Raw genomic sequence first — 23,042 nt, forward strand, 5'->3', positions numbered from 1 at the left:
TACGTAATCGTTCACGCGGACTTCATTTCGTACCCACGTTATGACTTGCGCATGCGTGTACGCTTGAAACCGAAACCCGAGTGCTCCAATTCGGATGGAGAATATCAGATCCTTATGAAATTTTTTTCTTTTTAATTTATTTTAATTTTATTGTTTATTTTATTTTACTTCTAACACTTTTTTGACGTAGGGGGTACTTTTGTTCTGAGTTCAGGTCAAGTTGAATTCACTCGATGATTTGGGAAAGTAATGATTGCTTCGATTTACGTCTGTTTCTTTTTGGGTTTTTGTTAACGCTAAAACTGTTTATAAAAAGTTTTTGTTTTTCAATTATATCACTGATTGAATATGAATTTTTTGAGTGCTTGAAAATTTTTGTAAAGTGATTGAAAAGTTTTTAAAAAGAAAGTTTTTGAAATCGCTACACCATCACTAGATTTTTATATGTATAGTAAGAAAAAGAGGGAAAAAAAACATAATATTTTATTGAGTTATAGGTATATTATTTTGTGTTATGAAAGTATTGAAATTCTTTTATGTATGGCACGAAATTAACGATTGCCGATAGGTTCGGAACCACTGAAATTTAATTCGGATCACCATGAAATTAATTATTTGTTGTCCCACGGAGGTAGAGGATTATTATGCTGTTTTGATTTCTTGTTTTGGTCTGTGATTTTGTAATAGAGAAAAAAAACATAATTTATTGTAATCGCAAACATTATTCATTATTTTCCCTTCATTGCAATTTTTCATTTAATTTCGATCTATTATTTTTTTATTTATTCTTAAGAGTGATATGCAAACGGACCAATGAAAATGCGCACGGACTGGTAGTAAGTTTTGAGTTAATGACTTTTTAAACTAACGACTAAATCATCGTCATTTTTTCCCTTTGTAATGTTTTAAAATAAAATTTATTCACATGCTAAAAAATTATTAAATCTTCAATTTTTAATCATTTGCTTCAAACGCATATTTCTATTAAAATTAACATTTTTTCTCTTTTAGTACGGTGTATTTTTCATAAATTACGGTACATAATTTAAACTTAAATATGCATTGTCTAAACATTACTTTCATTCGATTTAATACATTTAGCCATACGTAAAAACACTTAGTGAATTATTCAAAGTAATTGGTAACTATGAATATAAAAAATCTAGAGTAAAAAATTCAATTAATTCAAAGTTAATTCAAAACATGAATTTATTTTATTTTTTTATCAAAAGAGATTTATTTAACCCTGCATTTGCTCTCTTCCTCATTTCATGCATCTGATTTCTTTTATACTAATCTCATCGTTGTAAAACTGAAACAGCCACATTTTAATATTATGGCTTTTAATGAACATTTTAAATCTTTTTTTCTTTCTCGTCTGGAATGTTTTTCAAACATTCGACGCCACTTCTTTTTGCGCGTTAATTTAGCGATCAGATCGTCAAGGATCACGAATGCATTCAAATTGCGTGGAGCTAAAAAGAAATAAAAAAAAATCATTTTAATTTTTAGCGTGACTTTTTTCATTATAGAATCTCCGAATTAGTTTTCGTTTTGTATGAATAAATAGAAGCGGTTCGTTTTATTTGAATGTAATCAATTTTTTGATAACTTCATTTACGCATTGGAGAAAAGTAATCTGGAAAAAAAAATATATTCTATCGTCGTCTAAATCTTCATTAAGCGAAACCACTAGCAGTATTATTTTTTACCCCACATTTTTATTCTTATCTGGGCATTTCATTTGATTTCGATGGTTTTTGTAGAACGACTAATGAATGAGTACGAATGATTTTTTTTCATCGACTTGTTCTGTTTTTGTTAAATAAATTTACAGTTTTATATTTTGTTCTTCTGGTTCCTCTCCTGTCAATAGTTTATTCACGAATCAATAAGTTCAAATACTTCTCAATTTTAGTCTAGAATTATGTATATATATATATATATATATATATATATATATATATATATATATATATATATATATATATATATATATATATATATATATATGTATATGTATATATATATATATATGTATATGTATATATATATATATATATATATATGTATATATATATATGTATATATATATATGTATATATATATATGTATATATATATATGTATATATATATATGTATATATATATATATATGTATATATATATATGTATATATATGTATGTATATATATATATATATATATATGTATATATATATATATATATATATATATGTATATATATATATATATATATATGTGTATATGTATATATATATATATATGTATATATATGTATATATATATATGAAAGGGTAGCAGTCATGGTGAGTGTTGTTAGGCCACGCAGATAGCAGTTGGAAGGCAATAAATATTTTATTAGCTTCACATAGTATATTTAAGACATTTTCTAGCAAAGGCGGAGCTCAAATTCGCACTCAAAAACTGTGTGCTTAAGTTTTTATCTTAGGGAAAGTAGCAAAGGAATTTCCCTCTATTTTATTATATTTGAGGGGAAAAGGGAAATCCCAGGGATTACTATTGGTTTATGAAAGAGATCGAGCGTTTCCCACACAGAGCAAAGGGAAATATGTTCTGCTCTGAATTAAATGCATAGTTGAGCCAAAAATAGATTTAAGAACAGGATGTGGCTTTTAAAAGTGTGAGAAAGAATTTCGAATAGAATAATTAATTAGTAATAAAGTAGGAGTTGTTTTATAGCAAAGAAACTAACATAAAAAGATTAATAGAAACTTTTTATGTTAATTTTTTTTTTTTGGACATAATTTTTTTTTCAAAAATTTTAGTTCGGACATTTTTTAAAGTAATTTTTGTGCAGAGATCTTAATTGATAATTTAATTTGTCACAATTGTTAGGGAATTCAAATAACCAAAATAAATTTCATTAATTAGATATAACATTTAGAAGTAAAAAGATTTAAATATATGAATAGCACATATTTTACTTTTTTAAACACCATAATAAAATAAAAATTTAAATTTTACTTCTACAATCAATATAATATACACTGTGATATATAATGCAATATAAAAAGTGATTCCTTAAATAATAATTAAAACTATAATCATACTGAATCCTAAGTGGAAAAAAAATATGTGATAGCACTAAATTTTAATATCATTATTTAATTTAAACAAATGATATGATAAACCGTTGAATAATAATATCAATAAATGGAACTATTATCAAAATATAAATATCAATAGATAAATATAAAATTACTGGAATAAATATTTGGATCAATAAAACTTTTTATGTTACACACACACACACACACACACACACACACACACACACACACACACACACACACATATATATATATATATATATATATATATATATATATATATATATATATATATATATATATATATATATATTAAATTAATGTCGTTCTTTTTAAGATAATTTTTGCGAACAATAATTTATTTTTGTTAAGCGCAACAAAATAAAAAAAATACTATCAACTACGCTTATACCCATTTAGTACTGTAAATAAAATACTATATGCTCATATAAAATACTATATTTTATGTTTGAGTCGTGATGGCTCAGGGGATAGAGAGGTCGCCCTCCAAAGAAGTGAAGCGGGTTCGAATCCCAGCGATGGTTGGTCGATACGAATTTTGCATTAGCTTGCACCGATTACAGTGCTGATGTAAAATATTCTCAGTGGTAGACGGATTATGGGTTAGAGTCCCCTTGCCTCAGGCTAACCGTGGGAGGCCCTCGTAGTCTTTCTCTCCATGTTTCGCAAATGCGGGTTAATTTCATCAAAAAGTCCTCCACGAAGGCAAATTTCTCCTAATACTTTAAACCAGGAGTTCTCTTGTCTTTTGGATTGGGTTCAAAATTACATGGCTACAAAAATGAACATTAGTAGTCGTAAACACAAAAATTGGGTCCCCTGTTCAACAACTGTTCTAAAATGAAATATATACCACGCTTGTTGTTCCTTTGACCAGTTTCGATATTGCACTTTGAACATGTTCAAGGCATATGCAATTAGTTCAGTTAGTTCAAATATACTTGGGACTTTCTCACTCACAACATCTGTAACAACAACACTCACAACTTCAAACCAAAGCTAGAAAATTTTGAAATATACCAACAAATTATAATTATGTATTATACTTATATTTCATTTTGTTTATTTAAGCGTTTATAGACAACATAAAAAGTATTAATTGTAAAAATTTGAAAATTCAATCAACAAAACAATTTAGAGGAACTGAACCGAACTGAGTGTCTTCCAAGAAGTGACAACTATTGAAATTCAATAGATGGTCCATAAAAATGCAAACAAGGTACTACATTGATTGTTGGAACGTGTACGAATATTTTTGTTGATGTATATGACAGTATTATTTTACAGTAAATTCTATTAACAGACTAACTTTCCCAAAATATTTTAAATACATATTTAACTTATTATTTATTGTAATCCAACTAGTGTTAGAAGCTTTAAAAAATTTCTCATTCTCAGTGTGTAAAATATACATATTTTTTAATTATTTATCTTTATAATCGACTATAACTGTGAGCGAAGTTTGGCATTCTGAAATCTCCTTCAATATGACTTTCGGCGTATGTTCAATGCGCGATGTAAACTTTCCATCGTCAGGATGAGCAAAAAATATTTTCTGTGTTCCCTGTCGAAAATTCACGTTAAACAACACCTATTATTCACCGTATAGCTGGCAAATTAATTGCTGATTTATGTGGAAAAGTTTCCAAAAATTGGCGCTTTGAAAGTTCTAAGCATAAAATGATTGGCAAATGAAATACTTAATATCTAAAATAAAAAAATAACGAGCATGACATAAATCGTTTTGTTTTAATTTCAAATTAAAAATATATGTAGGTCTTATTTAAATACTCTTTATTTTAACCGTAATATTATAATAGTATATATGCGTGTTTATTATGAGAATAATATATGCTGTTTAACTAAATTTAGTACGTTTTAACATAAGGATATTAGTGTTAGTAACTTTAAAACATTTTTAGACCATTAATTTTCATGCAAATCTTCAAAAATAAATCCTTATTTGAAAATGTTGATATTTTTAGTTGTCTTCAGCCGTTAAACCCGATGGTAATGCCATATTTCTGCAGCTTTTGTAAAAGGAGGAATTTATTTTAAAAAACCTTTTTTATCTCCTAGTATTATCGATTCAATCTAGGTAAATAATAGTCGTCAGATCTTTCTTTCATCTATGTTAAGTGAAGATACTAAATTTAAATCAGCTATTATTTGGGTTGTAAACTTTCCTCTAGTAAAATATTAAAATAAAAAATGCCATTTGTTCTTTTACAAAAACCGTTAATTAGCGTCCATCGATAATTTTTCTTTCTCCACTACCACTTTTTACTCGTAATCTGGATATTTTTTTAGAGATAATAATATAACCCAATTAAGTAAAAGAAAGCGAACAAGTCTTCATAAAGATTTCTAATAATTATGCTAGTATTTCTTTTAAAAAAAAGCATAAAACTGTATTTAAAGTTTATCTATCGCTGTAATTATTCAATAAAATATTGAAATGTGGAATAAGTGAGAGATAGGGAAAAAATATCCTTCTTAAAAGTGGAAAAGATAACACGCACAAAAGGATATCAAATAATGAAACATACCTTATCTAATCAATATCGTACTTGTGAATACCATTTGATCATGGGGAAAAAAAAAGGAATTCTGAAGGGGAAAAAGTAATCATTCCGAAGGTGATAGTAACTTTAACGACTCGCAGTTTAAAGATAATCGATGTATTAAGGGGCAGTAAACTTAATCGGAAGTTATAATGACAATGAATGTGAGGTTTTCTCGTAAAAGACGAAAATAAAGGCCCAAACAACCTTCAGCTTATTTGTGGAACATTACTCGTAATGAGCAACGCCACCGTTAGTTGCGTTCACAGACCACTTGGCCCAAGTAAGTTTAATGCCAGAACAAAACGCAGATCGGCTTAAATGTCTGACATTGTCTGATAGGGATTGGATTATAAAAATGCTATCAAATAGCCAATTAAGAGTTTGGAGTTTTATTATCTCAGTTAGCCAGTATTTATTATTTACAAAATCATAAAAAGCATGTTGAATTTATCAAAAATCTGAATGTTAAACATAAATAAATGCCAGTGGATATGATGTAAAAGCTACCTCTAGCACGATGTTTGCCAAACCGTTGATCACGAGGTTCTGAATCATTTAACGAATCTCTTTAATCGTAATTCATATTAGTATATTAAAGTAATTTGCACCAAAAAATAATAATTGTAAAACTGTTAATAAGATCAAATACTAATTTAAATAACTTTATCATAAAATGTAACTTAGAATTAAGTTATTTTGACAATAATAACAATAAAAACAATCATCCTATACTCTTAGTTTAGAAATCAAAAACGTAATAATAACAGTGCAGGTAATTTTAACCTTTAAAATTAGGGATACAAAAATATTTATAGGAAAACAATACTTTTGCTACTTACATCAATTTTATGCTAACTTTAACTAAACCAATATGAAAATTAAACCAGGATTCTACCATGTGATTTAACAGCCAATAAATTTGCATTGTGGCTATTTAAAACTAAAATTTGGAACTAATAAAATATCTGTGATGATATATGTTAGTGTTTTTCAAGAGTCTTAAATTCTTGTCAACAGTTCTTGTTTAACAGCGGTGATTGGAAAATATTAGTAATTTTTTAGATTTATTTAAATTTTGAATTTGTGCAGTTGTAATTATCATAATCCATTAAAGGAATGCTTATCGATTTTTTTGGCATTTTATTTGAGAAATAAAGAAGATTAAAAACTTTGTGGTTAGGATTGTTAGAGATAAATTCACCATTAAAATTCTTAAATATTTTATTAAAATATTTATATAATAGTCGCAGTTTTTATTATCCGTAATCTATAATAATAAATCCATACATAAATTACCTAGAAATAAATAAAGTAAAAAAGTCAGTATTAAATATTAAAAAATCTATATTATATTATTTATATATTATTTGTGAATTTTAAGTATTGAAATGTATTATTTATAATATTCTAATTTTTAAAATGTCTTAAATAATAAAACATAAAAACATACGTTAAAAATTTCAAATCCTATATTATAATATGTAAGGATAGTTTTTTTTAAATAGTTATATATTAGTCATCACCATAATATGTTTAAGATTCATGCATCGTAAAAGTGGAGTGTTTAATTTTCTTCATAAGTTTCTTTTTAATTCATCTTAAAATACTACTTATCGTTCGTATACTTTAATATGAAACATAAAATACCAATATTCGCTATGAATTAATAATTATAATCTAACAAAGTTGAGAAAATCACGTTGTTTCGCGAAAAACATTTCTTTAAAATATTAACACTAAACGCGGATTTCACCAAAACAAACACAAGAAAAAAACAAAAAATTACGAAATCACTTTTTGAAAAGCAAGTGCTGAGAAATATCCATTACTATACATAAATAGCGTCTTTTGTGATTCGATTTTAGAAGCTGAATAAATTCCAAGGTTGTATATTGCGTTTCTCAAGTTGTGTTTTTCTGAAAAGAAAAGAAAAAAAAAAAGATTTCGTAAAGCATTTTCACTCAGCAACCATTAAGAATTAAATGAGGATTGTTTCTTTTCGTAAAGCAATTTTCTTGAGTGAAACAATCAACGATGCGATTTAGCTGACCAAAATTGATTTGCCGCTGCAACGATTCACAACTGAATGTCTGATTAGATTGGTAGTAGCGACATTCAATTCACATCTAAGTCACATGTTGTTTATTTGCGGAAAATTTAAACATTTAATGTCAATTTACCAAACACTGTATTTTCGTTATTTATATATATATATATAAATTGAAAAATAAGGGAGAAAACAAAAGAGAAGAAGAAAAATTATTTATTAAAATTAAGTAATAAAATTAACGGGCGAATTATAATAAAGAAGAGTTAATTTTCTAAAATCATTAAAATTGTATAATTAAATATCAACCTTATTAGATGATTTTGAACAATAGTCCTACCTAATCTGCGAAAGCTCAGGGGATCGAGCTCCAGCCTTCCAATGCGACGAACCGGTTTCGAATCCCTGTCGATTCGAATTCCACATCCGGCTTGCACCGACCTCTGTGATGACGTGAAATATCCTCAGTGGTAGACGAATCATGGGTTAGAGTGCTCTTGCCGTCAGGCTAACCGTGGGAGGTTCTCATGGTCTTCCTCTCCATGTAACGCAAATGCGGGTTAGCTCCATCAATAAGTCCTCCACGAAGGCAAATTTCTCCCATACTCTATCCAGGAGTTCCCTTGTCTCCTGGATTGGGTTCAAAATTAAAAGGCTACGGAGTTGAACATTAGTAGTCGTAAACCCATAAAATTGGGTCGGCTGTTCAACGACGGTTATAAAATAAAATAAAATAGTCTTACCTCAATCTATGTTTTCGAAAAGAAAGTGTCTGTCATATTTATCCAGATCTGTCAGCATACGTTTTCGGAGGAAGAATTTTCCAAGCAATATTGGATCAAAATGCATCTGTAGATAAAATTAAGTTCTCGTAATTCTGACACTTTTTCTTTCTTTTCAATAACTTGCTTGCTTATAAAAGACTGATTTATTCTCATGTATTTATTATCTTAAACTAAGCTTGTAAGTCTAAGAATTAAAGAGAAAGTCCCTTCAAATCTAAGAAAGAATTGCAATAAACAAACCCCGCAGGTATTGACAGCTATTTAAATAGGGCACTAACCACTTAAGTATACAAATTGTGTAGTATAGATTTTGGGAATTTAATCATTGACTTTCATCTTTAATTATAAAAAAGTAATACATTAGTATAATAAAAAGAATGTATGACAATATTCATTAATAATATAGACATAAATATTGTCATATAGTGTTGGTTAATACTAACGGTGTCTTTTATTAGTACCATCCCAAAGTATTATACGGGACAGCCTGGTCGGTAGGGTGCTGGGTCCACGTCCGAGAGTTCGTGGGTTCGAACTCCGTAGGCCGAAGACTCCCCGTGTAGTAAAGTGACTGATGCACGTTAAATCTGTCGAGTCACAAAAGTCCTTCATGTTCCCATAACAAATCAAAACCTCTGTGGTTACTAGATTGGAGATTGATCGTTCGCTGATTCAGGTCAAAGTTACGATCTATGGATGAATGAATGGGTATGCCTTATAAACAGGTGTGGCAGAAGTCGAATTCTTGGCCATAGATGGCGCCACTGGAAAACAAGAACAATCGAACCCCTCTGCCTAAACAGGCATACGTTAACAACAACAATCACAAAGTTTTATATTTTTAAACAAAAATTAATAAGTTCTTTTCTTTAACTTCAAAACTATGTTTTATTCGAATAACCCTCACTGAGTTTTATTCGAAGTAGAGGAGGCATACGAATATTAAAGCATACGAATATTTAAAAAAAATTATTAAGAAATAGTAGGATGCAAGTGGGCTTCTTTGTTTTCAGATATAGTGGTATTTCTGTTCTAGTTTAATATCAAAGAAAGACTAAACACATTATTTATATAAAAAAAATCATCAAACCAGGATATTTTTAAAACTTAAAACTCTGATTAAACACAATAACGTATTAACAGTTAGTGAAAATTTGGGTCTTTCCACGCAGGAAAGTAACAGTTTTTTTATTTAAACCTCTATTTAATTCTCATTAAAATGTCGTAATCTGTTTCTGAAGATACTAAAATGATGAGACCGTTCAAAACTAAAGCAGTAGAATTATTTTTGCCAGAGTAAATGGGTTTTTATTACTATAAAAACTGAAAAAGTTCGTTTTTCTCAATCTCCTAGGCTAATCATTTCTCGAGTAAAAGTCTTTTGTTCAAAAAGTCTTATAATCTCTTTTTTTTTTTACAAAAAAAAAGAGAAAAAAAAAGATTACTCTTCTCCCAAAAGACTTGATGGCAAATAAAAATGAATAAAACTCAATTTAAGTTCGTGCCATGGCGTCTCGTTAATTAACTTTCATTTCATTACTGAAGGGGGTGGTTTGCACCAATCAGCGACCGCTCTCAAATTAAGGGTGGTTTTACTTCATTTTAGTTGAATAAAAATGAGCTCAAAATTATCTTAAATATTTTAACCTTCTGTTGTTCTCATATTTTCATACAGTCCATGGCCGTATTAGTAGACTCACTATAAGATTCTATGTGAAATCTTAATTATCAGGTGATACTATACAGCTTTATTGCTTTTATGTGACTGAAACCGGTTTGCACTTGTTTACGTTAGTGTATCAATTGGTTAAATTAGACGAAATATAACATAAATTCGACGATAGGATAAATTAGACAATATATTAGAGAAGTATAGAATATTTATTATATCAGGTATTATATACAATATATACAATTTTTGTTGGGAATGCCATTTGTAATTACAAAGCGTTCGCCTTCCCATGAAGTGAACCGGGCTCGAATCCAAGCGATGGCTGGTCGATACGAATTCCGCATCCGGCTTGCACCAACCACAGTGCTGACGTGATATATCATCAGTGGTAGACGGATCATGTAATGGAGTCCCCTTGTCGTCAGGCTAACCGTGGGATGTTTTTGTGGTCTTCCTATCCTTGTAACGCAAAGGCGGTTTAGTTTCATCAAAAAGTCCTCCACGAAGGCAAAATTGCTCCTAATACTTGATCCAGGAGTTCCCTTGTCTTCAGGATAGGGTTCAAAATTACAAGGCTACGTAGTTGAACATTAGTAGTCGTAAACCCAGAAATCGGGTCGGCTGTTCAAAGACTATTATGAAATAAAATATAATAAGTGAAGTTTTTAATAAAAGATAATACTTTTTTACCATTCCAGCATATTTTTTTTAATAATTATTCATCTCCTTTTTTCTGAAATAGATTAAATTTTAAATATAAATTAAATCTTACAGCTATTTTAAGTTACAATTGTTTTTTGATTAATTAGTTTAAATGAATAACAACTCATAAATACAATCAAATGAAAATAAAGACCAGTTAAAATGATTGGTAAACTAAAAAGAAAATTATATTTTTGAAATTATTATTTTATAATCATAATTTACTATTCACTGAATTATTATTTAATAATCCTATTAATTTTTAATAACTTAAGCTTGTTTGAAAGTTGTTTTAAATAGTTTCCATATTGTGCTAAATCATTAAACATAATTGAAATTTAACTATTCCTTCTTAATAATTCAGCATATATAATCCAGCATTGTCTATTGTAAAAATTTGATTTTCTCTAAAGAAAAAAAATCATTTGAGAAACATGTATTTTTTCTTTCATTTATATAGTTAAGGGGGATTGATAAGAGAATAAAAAAATTTGGGGGGGGGGGGGTCGATGACCAAAAAAGTTAGGCAGCTCGTGATCTAAAATAAATGTATTTTTAAGTCTTATTTTTTTCGTAAAATTTATCGTTAAAATGTCTCAAGTGCTCAAATCATATTCAATTGTGGGATTTTTTGTTTGTATAAATGTACTGGAAATGTTAAATATGTTTTTCGCATTTTTGTTTATGCTCCAAGTGAAAATTTAAGCTATTACATAGGTAATAAAAAACCTTAAAGAGCAGCTAAAAGAAACTCACAACTATTTATTAACAAAAAAAAAAAATTATTAAGAAAAATTATTTGAAAAAAAATTTCTTTTGCAAAATTGTGCTTCTATTTCAAATATAATTAATTCGTTGACAAACATTCAATACATTGCAAATAAAGATATTATTTATAAAAACAAGTGCCGTAAAATTCCATAATTTAACCATAATAAAACTAAATAATAATAAAACTACAATTTCATTTGTTCGTTTAAAAAACGCTATTTACAGAAAAACGAGTTTAGTGTTAAGAGTTTGGGATAGAAAATTTAAACTTTCTTCTCTATTGAATAAAACTGAATTATTGACCACTGCTGTTTATATTTTAAGTGTTTAATAAGTTTCAACTTTTAAATTACAAACTATTTCAAAAATATATTTTCAATTAAAAAAGAAGGGGATATCACCGAAGTAAAACTTATATGACCGCATATAAATGTTTGAATTTGCAACATTTCGTTCTGTGTTTAAAGAAAAGGTAACTAATATATATTTTCTATAAGATGCATACAAGGTGTTTTAAATTATAATAGTCAGTTTTAAAAACATAATTAAAAAAGAAAATCCTGCAGCAAACTTATGTCACATGGTATTAATATTTTTGTTCTGAGTCTCTGGTGTTGATTAAAAACTTTTCCGATAGATGACTTCTGATGTTAATTTTTTCTGTCTTATTATTCGTTGAAAAATTCTTTAACTGGAAACAGGATCTTAAATAGAGAAATGTGTCTCGTAAATATTTTTTTTTTTTTTTGCTTTAATATTTGAAAACCGTCCATTTAGCTTAGGTTACCATGTAAATTTCTACTTTAAAGATAAATGTTTCCTTATGTTTATACAAAACAATTTCAAATGCATAAATACAATAATGAGGAATTTGATTAGTAATGAATGGTTTTGCATTTTCTAAAGCATCAAGTAAACAAGTAATATTAAAAAAAAATTAAAGCCTACTTAGATTAACAGAAAATTTTTTAATTTTAGTAACGTTTTATTGAATAATTACAATTTTTCTCATACATAAAACCAAAATTAATTAACCAAATTTAATTGATGAATTAATATTTGAAAAAACTGTATTAACATCAAGTGTTATAAACTACTAGTTTAAAAAATATATATTTGAACTTGAATGGATAAATTAAAAGTATTTTATTAACGAGTGAAAATTTGAACAAAGATTCATAAATATATATAGGAAGAGTGTGAACTAATAGTAGGAACTAGTGGGCTGCGCCCCTGCTCTCTAACACTCGCTAACCCCCGAAAATTGCTACGCGATCTTATATGATTTGCTTCGCAAACCAAGCTCGCTTCGCTCGCTACTAACTTAGGTACATTGCAAATGCACCTAAGCAATCTTAAGATAAAATTTCTAAAACTGATATCTCTTTAAAAAGGTTAAAATTTTGGCTATATTTAAGTCTATTAAAAATTGAAATAAGTTAATTGCAATGGAAAAACCTGCATAAACAAAACATTGAATTTCGGAAGAAATCTCATTTGGTGAGAATGCTCTCTCTTGTCAAAAAATACGAAATAAACTGACCTCCAATAAAACTCAAAGGACTTCGAATCAAATAATTAAGGAAACTACTATCACATTTAATATAAAAGGAAGATTTATTAACTAAACAATAAAATTACAGCATCGCAGTTTTGAAAAACAAATCTCACACTCACTCAAAAAAACAATTCACATTCTAATTAGTCACCCTAGCAACCACAAAACTCTTCTCGTTAACATCTACAAACTGATATATAATAAATAAATTATTTAACAAAAAGTACGATGCGCATAAGCACATAATATTCTACACTCTGGTTATTTCAGTTTCTGTTTTTAAAAGTGCTACATTTTTAGCGGCAATCATTGGTCGATTTTCTAGCGTTGCCATTCGGGAGTAGTAATGAGGCTTTTTTTGTCAACGTGTAAGAGAAATATATATAGATAGGGAAAAAAAGCGCGTGGAATTAGACAACTCTAAAAGTATCAATTTGGAGACGTGGACCACATGACGCTACCACGTAATATTCTGTTTTGAATTTATCTGACACAGTGAACATAAAATATTAAATATATAAATGCACGCAATAAATTATTTTTTTTCTCCAAATAGAGCTGTAAGTTAGAAATTATTACTGATGTTATCTTTAAAATATGTGAAAAACCGAATCGCTTATAGTATTAGCATTTAAAGCAATGTCTAACACTTAAGCATTCAGAAAATTCCATTTCGTTTTTCGCTCATCCCTATTTAATGAATGAATTAATATTTGAAAAAACTGTATTAACATATTGAAAGTGTCATACACTGTAAGTTTAAAAAAAATGGATTTGAAATATTTATTTGATATTTATATTAATTTATTTGATATTTATATTTATTTGATGGATAAAAAGTATTTCATTAACGATTGAAAACTTGAACAAAATATATAGAGAGAAAGTGTGAACTAATCGTAGGAATTCAAAGAAAAAAAATGCTAAGTATTTTTTTCTTCTTCTTTAAACTAGACAAACCCGAATGCAGCATTAGTGAAACGACAAACGATGCCGGAGAGCCTGTATTGGTTTGCAAAGCGGACGGATTTCCCAACAAGATCAACTACACTTGGAGTAAGGACAACGAGACGCTGGACATTGAAGATCAGTATGATCTGGATGCTTCTCCTGAAGATTACAAGGTCTATCTACTGCCGGACAGCGCTGAAAGATATGGAATGTATGTTTGTGTGGCCATTAATGATGTGGGCATGTCAGATCCTTGCGAGCGATTGGTTTCTGGTCCTGGTAAGTCAGGCTATAAAAGACATTTACTTTATGTTATTATCAACTTTGGATGTTGTATACGGGATATTTTTTTCAATAACTTTATTAACTCTTTATTAAAAAAAAGAAATTACTGTCTTTGGTCAAATTATTAGACGCACTTTAAGAATCTATGTAAAATCTTAATTATCAGGTGATACTATACAGGCTTTATTGTTTTTTACGCGACAAAAACCGGTTTTCACTTGTTTACCTTCGTGTATCAATTAGTTAACATCGTAACGCAATACGTTAAAAATAAATACAAACAGGAGATATATAACAAATCTCCTGAATAAAAACTCATTACATGTATGTTTAAATATAAAAGTATTGCCTATAAACTCCTGCAAAACATGTTATTATTGAAAAACTTCAGTGCGTCTAATAATTTGATCTAATTATTATAATATAATAATATAATACCTGATGTAATAAATATTCTATATTTATATAATATACACAGTCCAGTCACATTAATGTGACCACCACCTACTTTCGACGTCAACGTGAAATAACCAATCACAGAGTGCAGATGGCAGCACACTACAATGCAGTGTATATATTGGATGTCCTAGGGCATCGAAAAGCATATTAGTCGTTGGCGCAATGCAGAAACGTAGCGATTTATCCGACGTCCAAAAGGGCACGATTATTGGCTTTCGGACCAAGTGTGGAAGCATTTCGGAAACGACCGATTATGTGAACTGTTTGCGTGCTACCGTGGTAAAAGTATACCGTGCATGGCAAAATGGCACTATACAAAACAAGAGGCGTGGCACGCGTGGTGCACCACGGGCCAAAGATGGCAGAGGCGAACGAAGGCTACGGAGATGTGTTCAGACGAATAGACGTGCAACTGTTGAGTAACTGACAGCCCAGATGAACCAAGAGGCTACAAAGAGTGTATCCTCAACAACTGTTCAGCGAACGTTGCTGCGCATGGGCTTACGCAGCAGACGCCTGGTTAATGCACCTATGCTGACTGCTGTTCATCGGAGACGAAGGCTGGAATTTGCACGCCAGTACCGCAACTGGACGTCCACAGAGTGGCAACAGGTGGCTTTTTCCGATGAATCACATTTTATGCTCCATGGGACAGATGGACGTTGGCGTATACGGCGTGAAACGTCTGAAAGCAAACACCATGCAACAATTGCCGGAAGGCTGCAGGCTGGATGAGGGAGCGTTATGGTTTGGGGAATGTTTTCCTGGCATTCACTGGGTGCACTCATCATTGTGGAAGGCACGGTAATCAGTACAAGTACGTATCCGTCCTTGCGGACCATGTCCACCCTTACATGCAAATGATTTTTCCTCAGAATGATGTCATCTACCACCAGGACAATGCAAGGTGTCATACAGCTAGCAGTGCATGTGCGTGGTTCGAAGAGCACCAGGAAGAATTTACATCGGTCCCCTGGCCAGCAAACACACCGGATTTAAACCCAATCGAGAATCTGTGGGGCAACCTCGATCGGATTGTTCGCGCCATGGATCCTCAACCGCGTAATCTAGCGCAACTGGCCACGGCACTGGAGTCGGCATGGCTCAACATCCTAGTGAACACTTTCAGAAACCTAATTGACTCTCTTTCTGCATGTCTCGTAGCGGTTAGCTCTGCCAAAGGTGGTTATTCTGGCTTTTGACAGGTGGTCACATTAATGTGACTGGACTGTGTATAATCTAATTTATCCAGTCGTCGAATTTATTTTATATATCGTTTAAATCAACCAATTAATTCATTAACGTAAACAAGTGCAAACCGGTTTCGGTTAAGTAAAAACAATAAAGCTGTGTAGTATCACCTGATAATTAAGATTTTACATAGAATCTTATAATGCGTCGAATAATTTGGCCATGAACTGTAGTTATAACTAGATATAAGTCTCTTCTACAATCTGATGAGATTTATGTCTAATTAATATGACATTATAATTAGACATAAATTTGCTACAAATTATAGATGTTGCTAGAAATTTGAGTGCATTTTCCGCCATGAATTTTTTTGTGCATTTTTTTTTAATTTTAAAACTATACTGAAATATATTTAAAAAAAATTGTGAAATTTGAGAAACTATAATTTAGATATTCCATTTTACTTTTAGTTCGGGATCTTTATAAACTTATTTTAGTTTTAATTTAAAAATTAAAATAAATTAATAGAACTTACAAAAAATATGTAGTTGTAATATTCTATTTTTGATATTTGTAATATTCTATTTTACATTCTTTTCAAACTGCTTAAGTAAAAATTGCTTAGGTAACGTTAAAGTGTAGATATTATTCTATTAAAAATGAATTATCAGAACTTAAGAACTTATATTTAATAACAGTTTCAGTATTTAAATTTAAGGGGTATAGGGATAAGCCACACTTTGTTCATTAAATTATTTCTTATAATTACTTTCAAACATGTACTAAAGTTTCCACACTTTCTGCTTGTTAAAAGTAATCCTAACCCGCGGAAAAACAACATTTAAAAAAAACATACTTTTATCAATTTTTTAGTAAGTACTACAACTGATATATTTTTATTTTTTTATATTTGTTACTAGACAAATAAAATTGGTAGTGTGAGATTTTAATTTGGGTGAACTTGATTTTTATAAAAATAAATATAAATTATTAGAATTAAATTGCACTGTTTCAAAATTTGAAATGTGCACATCTAATTAGTTACCCTAGCATCAAAACAACTTGGGTCCTTATTTGGCCAATATTCATGAATCTTGGCTCAGTAAGAGTTTAAAGAGCCTTTATTTTTCCGATATTGGTCCTATATAGAACTTTCCGATTCACCAGATATTTTACAGCCACTTAACATCCTATATCGGTCCTATATAGAACTGTCAGATTAACCCGATATTTTATAGCCACTTTGCAACCATTATCGGTCCTATATAGAATTGTCAGATTAACCCGATATTTTAAATCCATTATTTAGCCAATCTAGGTTCCATATTGGCCACTGTAGGCCCTATATAGGCCATTCCAGGACCAATATTAAAAAATCTAGACATTCCAATTATTGGTCCCTCGGTGCATGTTCTAATAGGACCCATATCGAGCCAATTTTGAACCCAACTGGGGCCAAGGTAAAATTACTGCTAGGGTAAGTTTCACTTTGAAAGTTTTTCTAAGTCAAAACGGTTTGAAATTATTTTAAGTAGAAACATTTGCAGAAAAATCTAAGTATCAACAAGATCAGGAATTTTTTAAGTACAAACAGTTTGAAAATTCTTCTAAGTCAAAACCATTTTAATGTATTTCTAAGTCAAAACCATTTTAATGTATTTCTAAGTCAGAACAATTTTAATGTATTTCTAAGTCAGAACAATTTTTCTGTAATTCTAAGTCAAAACCATTTTAATGTATTTCTAAGTCAGAACAATTTTTCTGTATTTCTAAGTCAAAACAATTTTAATGTATTTCTAAGTCAAAACAATTTGAAATTATTCAAAGTAGCAATATTTTAAGAAACTTTCTAAGTACCAACAACATCAAAAATTTTCTAAGTACCAACAAGATGAGGAATTTTCTAAGTACGAGCAGTTTGAAAATTTTTCTAAGTTTTTAAAAAAGAAATGAGAATAAGAAAACACAACTTTTCTTTTGCCTCGGTTTTATTTCTTTTATTTAAAGGAAAGCGAAATGACACTTTCTATTACGTATTATGTGTTTATTTCGTTAAATAAAACGTTTTCTCGGCTATTTTCAGGAATAGCGGGTTGGCATGCAGAATTTGGTGATAAGAATGTGCTGGTGATTGCTGCGATTATCGGAAGTATAGCTATTCTCTTTGTTCTCGCCATCATCATCATCATACTCATCATGAGGAGGAGAAGAATAATGAGCAGTGAGTAACAATGTATTGCATTAAAATATTTCTAATTCTCTAAAAAGAATGTCTTCTAAATTGGATGTCACTTATCAGATAATATACAGAAATATCTATGATTTTTGAAAACATTTTGTTTTAGCTAATTATTTATTATTTAATTATAGGAAAACCTTATTATTCAACATATTTTAATTTTTTCTTTGTTTTAAATAATTGGGCCATTTAAAACACATTGCTGTACAACATTTTGTTACACAAAAAATGCTTTTTACGTGGCCTTTTTTGGTACTAAAATATTAAATAATGAAGAAAAAATGATTTTGAAACTAATCCGTTTAAGGTATCCGTACACGTTGAAAAAGTGAATTTTAGCCTAAAATGAAAATTTTTTTTAATTTTATATTACGAATCTCCGTTTATTCTAGTTTTCAAAACAGTTTAAATTTTAACTGTGTGTCAGGAATTCGCTAAATGTAAATCCAATTTTCAATTGGACGGCATTCGAAAAGTGAAGAGCCGAGCATTAGAACAAAACACAACAACTAATTTATTTTCTTTTTTTGAACAACTGTTTTACATATACATTAAATCATTTTTATTTCAAAACTGGGCATGCTATCGCCATCTATTGGTTAATTTTATAATTAAATTAAACTTTTGACAAATAGAGCACAATGAACATTTGTAGAAACAAATTTAAATCAAAACACCTAAACAATTAGGACTCATCAAATATTTTAAACAAAATTCAAACATTACCTGTAAGCAGCACTTTTAACACAAAAAGATAGTTCTAAAAGACAATTATTCCATACCCTAAAAAATATAAAATGACAAATTATAAAAATTTGTAAAAAGATCTTAATATCCAAGTTTCTTAGTAAGACAAACGTTTTGGTGGTTTCACTTGTCTACCACTTTTAGTAAAAGTTATTGAATCAGGAAACGTGTTATCTTGTACTTCTAAATTGTAAAGCTTTTGTACAGGTCGCAACAGTTCACCTGTTTTAGTCTTTATTTTAGCAATTCTGGAGATTCCATCTTTTCCAGGTATCAGTTGTAAAACACGAGCTAATGACCAATGTGATCTTTTTTGGTCGTTTTCTACAAGTACAATATCATTAACATTCAATGGTATCATATTTTTTAAGTTCACAGTTTGTTGTCGTAACTGTCCCAAATATTCTGTGCGAAATCTTTTTCGAAGATGTTCGCGCACTTGATGAACATATTTCAGTCTGTTGTTTAATCCTACTTGGTCGACGTTATCCAAATCAGTCACATCAGACTTCAATTCTTGTAGGAAATGGGACGGAGTTAACGGAGTCAAGTCATCTATATCTTCTGTGACGTATGTGAGAGGTCTAGAGTTAATAACTTGTTCGCAATCACATAGCACTGTGACTAACTCTTCATAAGACAATACTGCTCTACCTAATACTTTTCTCAAGATACGTTTGACAAGTTGAATTAATCTCTCCCACCAACCACCCCACCATGCGGCGGTTGGCGGGTTAAATTTCCACTGAATTTTCTGCACAGCCGAAAACTTAGCTATCTGTGCCCAATCGATGTTTGTTAAAGCATTGTTTGCACCAAGGAAATTAGTCCCATTATCACTGTACACTATCTTTGGTCTACCTCTTCTGGCTATGAAACGTCTAAAAGACTGAAGAAAAGCTTCGGTGGATAATGAGGTAGTGAGTTCGAGGTGTATAGCTCTATAGACTGCACATGTGTGCAGGACAATCCAGGCTTTGTGACCACCTTTAAGATACAAAGGGCCAGCAAGATCCACTCCTGTCACTTGGAAAGTTGCAGCGTCTTGAACTCGTTCTGCAGGTAAAGCAATGGACTCTGTTTTAGTTCCTTTAGATGTGAATCTCTTGCAAGGTACACAACGCTGTACAACTGTCCTAATAGTTTTCCTGGCCTTTATGATCCAAAAGTTCTCCCGTAAATTACACATCAATAGAGAAACGCCAGCATGAAGTAACTCTTGGTGTTTCCAGGAAATCAGCAAGTGAACAACAGGATGATCTGATGGCAGTAGTACGGGATACTTAAACTCATATGTATCCTTCCTGTACATGACCTGTGTTTTAACTCTAATAACTCCGAACTGGTCAACAAAGGCTCTAAGATTCTTGTACTCATTTTTCTCATACTTAGGAAGTATCTCCTTTTGAATCAATACAAACAGAGTTCTCTCTGCTGTCTCTAACTCGACATACGATAGGTCCCTTTCGTAACAGATATGGATCTTTCGTGAATTGTTGAGAAAACGTAATATCCAGGACACAAGTCGTACTATTTTGGTATACGAAGAAAAGTGCCTATAATACCAATCATCGGGCTTAGAAACTTTATCATGCGCTGTTAATACGGATTTACGTTTTTCAGTTTCAATAACCTCTTCTTCAGGTGCAAAGGTACTTTCAGGCCATGACGATTCTGGTTCTCTTAACCATGATGGACCCTCCCACCATCTCGACTTTAAAAACTCTTTAGCATAACAACCTCTGGAGGGAAGGTCCGCTGGATTCAATTCCGAGGGGATGTGCCGCCATTCTCCTCCTTCTGACAAGGATCTTATTTCTTGTACACGATTCCAAACAAATGTGCCCCATCGTACATTTCGTTGAATCCAACACAATGCAGTACTCGAATCTGTCCAGTAATATACTTTATGTTCTGGAATTGTTAAGTCAACAATAACAGTTCTTCCTAGCCGGGCTCCGATCAAGCATCCCAACAACTCCAGTCTTGGAATTGTTATATTTTTTAAAGGTGAAACTCTTGAACGAGCCTGCACAAAATTCACATAAACACAATCTCTAGTCTCCACCCTAAGAAAAATGCAGGTGGAATATGCAACTCTGCTCGCATCGCAGAATATATGCAAGCTAATCTTCTCATCAATAGATCTATTAATATTCATCCATCTTGGGATCTTTACATTGGAAAGCAAAATTAAGTCCTTATTCCATTTTGAAAATTTCTGCTCTAAATGTTCAGGTAAGCTTTGATCCCAATTTAAATTTAAACTCCAACATTCTTGCATAATCAGTTTAGGGACTAGGGTCACGGGAGAAGAAAATCCCAGAGGATCAAACAATTTTTGAGCACAAGAAAGTAATGCTCGCTTAGTAGCAACATTTTCGCTCTCCCCCTGTGACTCAACTCTACAAGAAAGAGTGTCAGTTTCCAATTCCCACTTTAAGCCTAAAACATAAGTGAGTGCATTTGATTTAGAATCCGGAATACTGTCAATATCGCAATTCGACCTCCATTCTCTAAGATTAAATTTAGCTGACGAAAGTAACATTTGTGATTCCAAGACAAACCGACTCGCCTCTTGAATGCTTTTAAAACTTACGAGACAGTTGTCTACATATAGAGATTCCCTTAAAATTTTGGCGGTATTTGAAAACTTATCAGCGGAATTATCTAAATGGTAATTTATCGTAGCAGCTAATAAGAACGGACTACAGTTAAGACCGAACACTACCCGTCTATGTCTATATATCTTTGTCTCCCCTTTTGAATCACACCATAAAAATCGTAAATAATCCCTGTCTTTTTCTCTCACCCCAATCATTAAGAACGCTTTTTCTATATCCGAAATTATTCCGATAGAATATTTCCGAAAACGACTTAACAAAGAAGGAACAATTTCAATCAGATTTGGACCTTTCTCGAGACAATCGTTTAAAGAAAGCGAATTTTTGCAGTGAGCCGATGCGTCAAACACTGGTCTAACTTTCGTTGTTTCGCTGTCCTCTTTGAACACTGGCCTATGAGGTAAATAATGTTCGTTACATGCTCTTTCCTCGGAAACCTCTTCAATAATTTTTCCCTGTAACCAAGTGTCAAAAACCTCCTCATAAACTGTCATTTTATTGTTATCTATTAATTTTTTCCGCATGGAGACTAAGCGTTTTTCGGCTAACTCTTTATTACTTTTTAAACGAGAAGTATCTAACACAAAAGGCAATGCCACTTCATATCTCCCATCCGAATCTACAGTTAAATTATCCTTAAAATATTGCATGGCTTCGCCGTGGATTTCTGCTTTCGTTTTGGATTCCGCTGGATCCCTAATACCCAGAACATCTAATTTCCAAAAATTTTCTACTGACTTTTCACTCAAAAACAAAGAAACACATGCAAATGAATCATTAGTTCCAGTTGTATTGCCGGGAATTTTGCCCATCAGGACCCACCCTAAATGTGTTTGCATTGCTACTGGCCCACTTTGTAAACATTTAATATTGCCAGTAAATAATTTCCCTGCAATGTCTGAACCTATCAACAATTTAATTTCATTTTCTCTCTTAATAGAATTCCCTTCTATATCAGTCACCTGAATATTATTTTCCTTAAGTTCTTTTAACCAAGGACCTTTAGGTATTTTCTTTACTTCTGAACAAATAACAGATTCATTTAAGCAATTTACATGGCAATTATAGTTATTATCAAGACTACTCAAATTAACGATATATTTATAATGCAATTTCTCGCTCGTTTCTACACCTCCAAACAATTTATGAATTAATTTTATTTCACCACAATGTTTCAACTTTAAGAAATCGATTATATCCTCACTAAGATATGTTCTTTCTGAACCTGTGTCCAAAATTGCTCTAATAATTTTTTCGCGATTACCATTTTTAACTTTTATCATAAAAGTCTGCAACAAAACATCTGAGTGGGAAGCCTGTCCAGTCAAA

At 30.7% G+C, this 23,042-nt stretch overlaps 1 protein-coding gene across 3 annotated transcripts in view; it reads left to right on the top strand.

The window, feature by feature from the left end:
- The window catches only part of LOC107445749 (hemicentin-1), a 449,355-nt gene that overhangs the window by 396,614 nt on the left and 29,699 nt on the right, over positions 1 to 23,042 (top strand). For all 3 annotated transcript variants that reach the window (XM_087166306.1, XM_087166304.1, XM_087166305.1), the window contains exons 12-13: positions 14,172 to 14,447; positions 18,187 to 18,324. In XM_087166306.1, the coding sequence (XP_087022432.1) occupies positions 14,172 to 14,447; positions 18,187 to 18,324 (414 nt within the window). The remainder of the gene's footprint in view (positions 1 to 14,171; positions 14,448 to 18,186; positions 18,325 to 23,042) is intronic.

The sequence above is a fragment of the Parasteatoda tepidariorum genome, chromosome 6, assembly GCF_982258835.1.
Source record: "Parasteatoda tepidariorum strain Cologne lab strain chromosome 6, Ptep-v5.0, whole genome shotgun sequence".
Taxonomy (NCBI): Eukaryota; Metazoa; Arthropoda; class Arachnida; order Araneae; family Theridiidae; genus Parasteatoda; species Parasteatoda tepidariorum.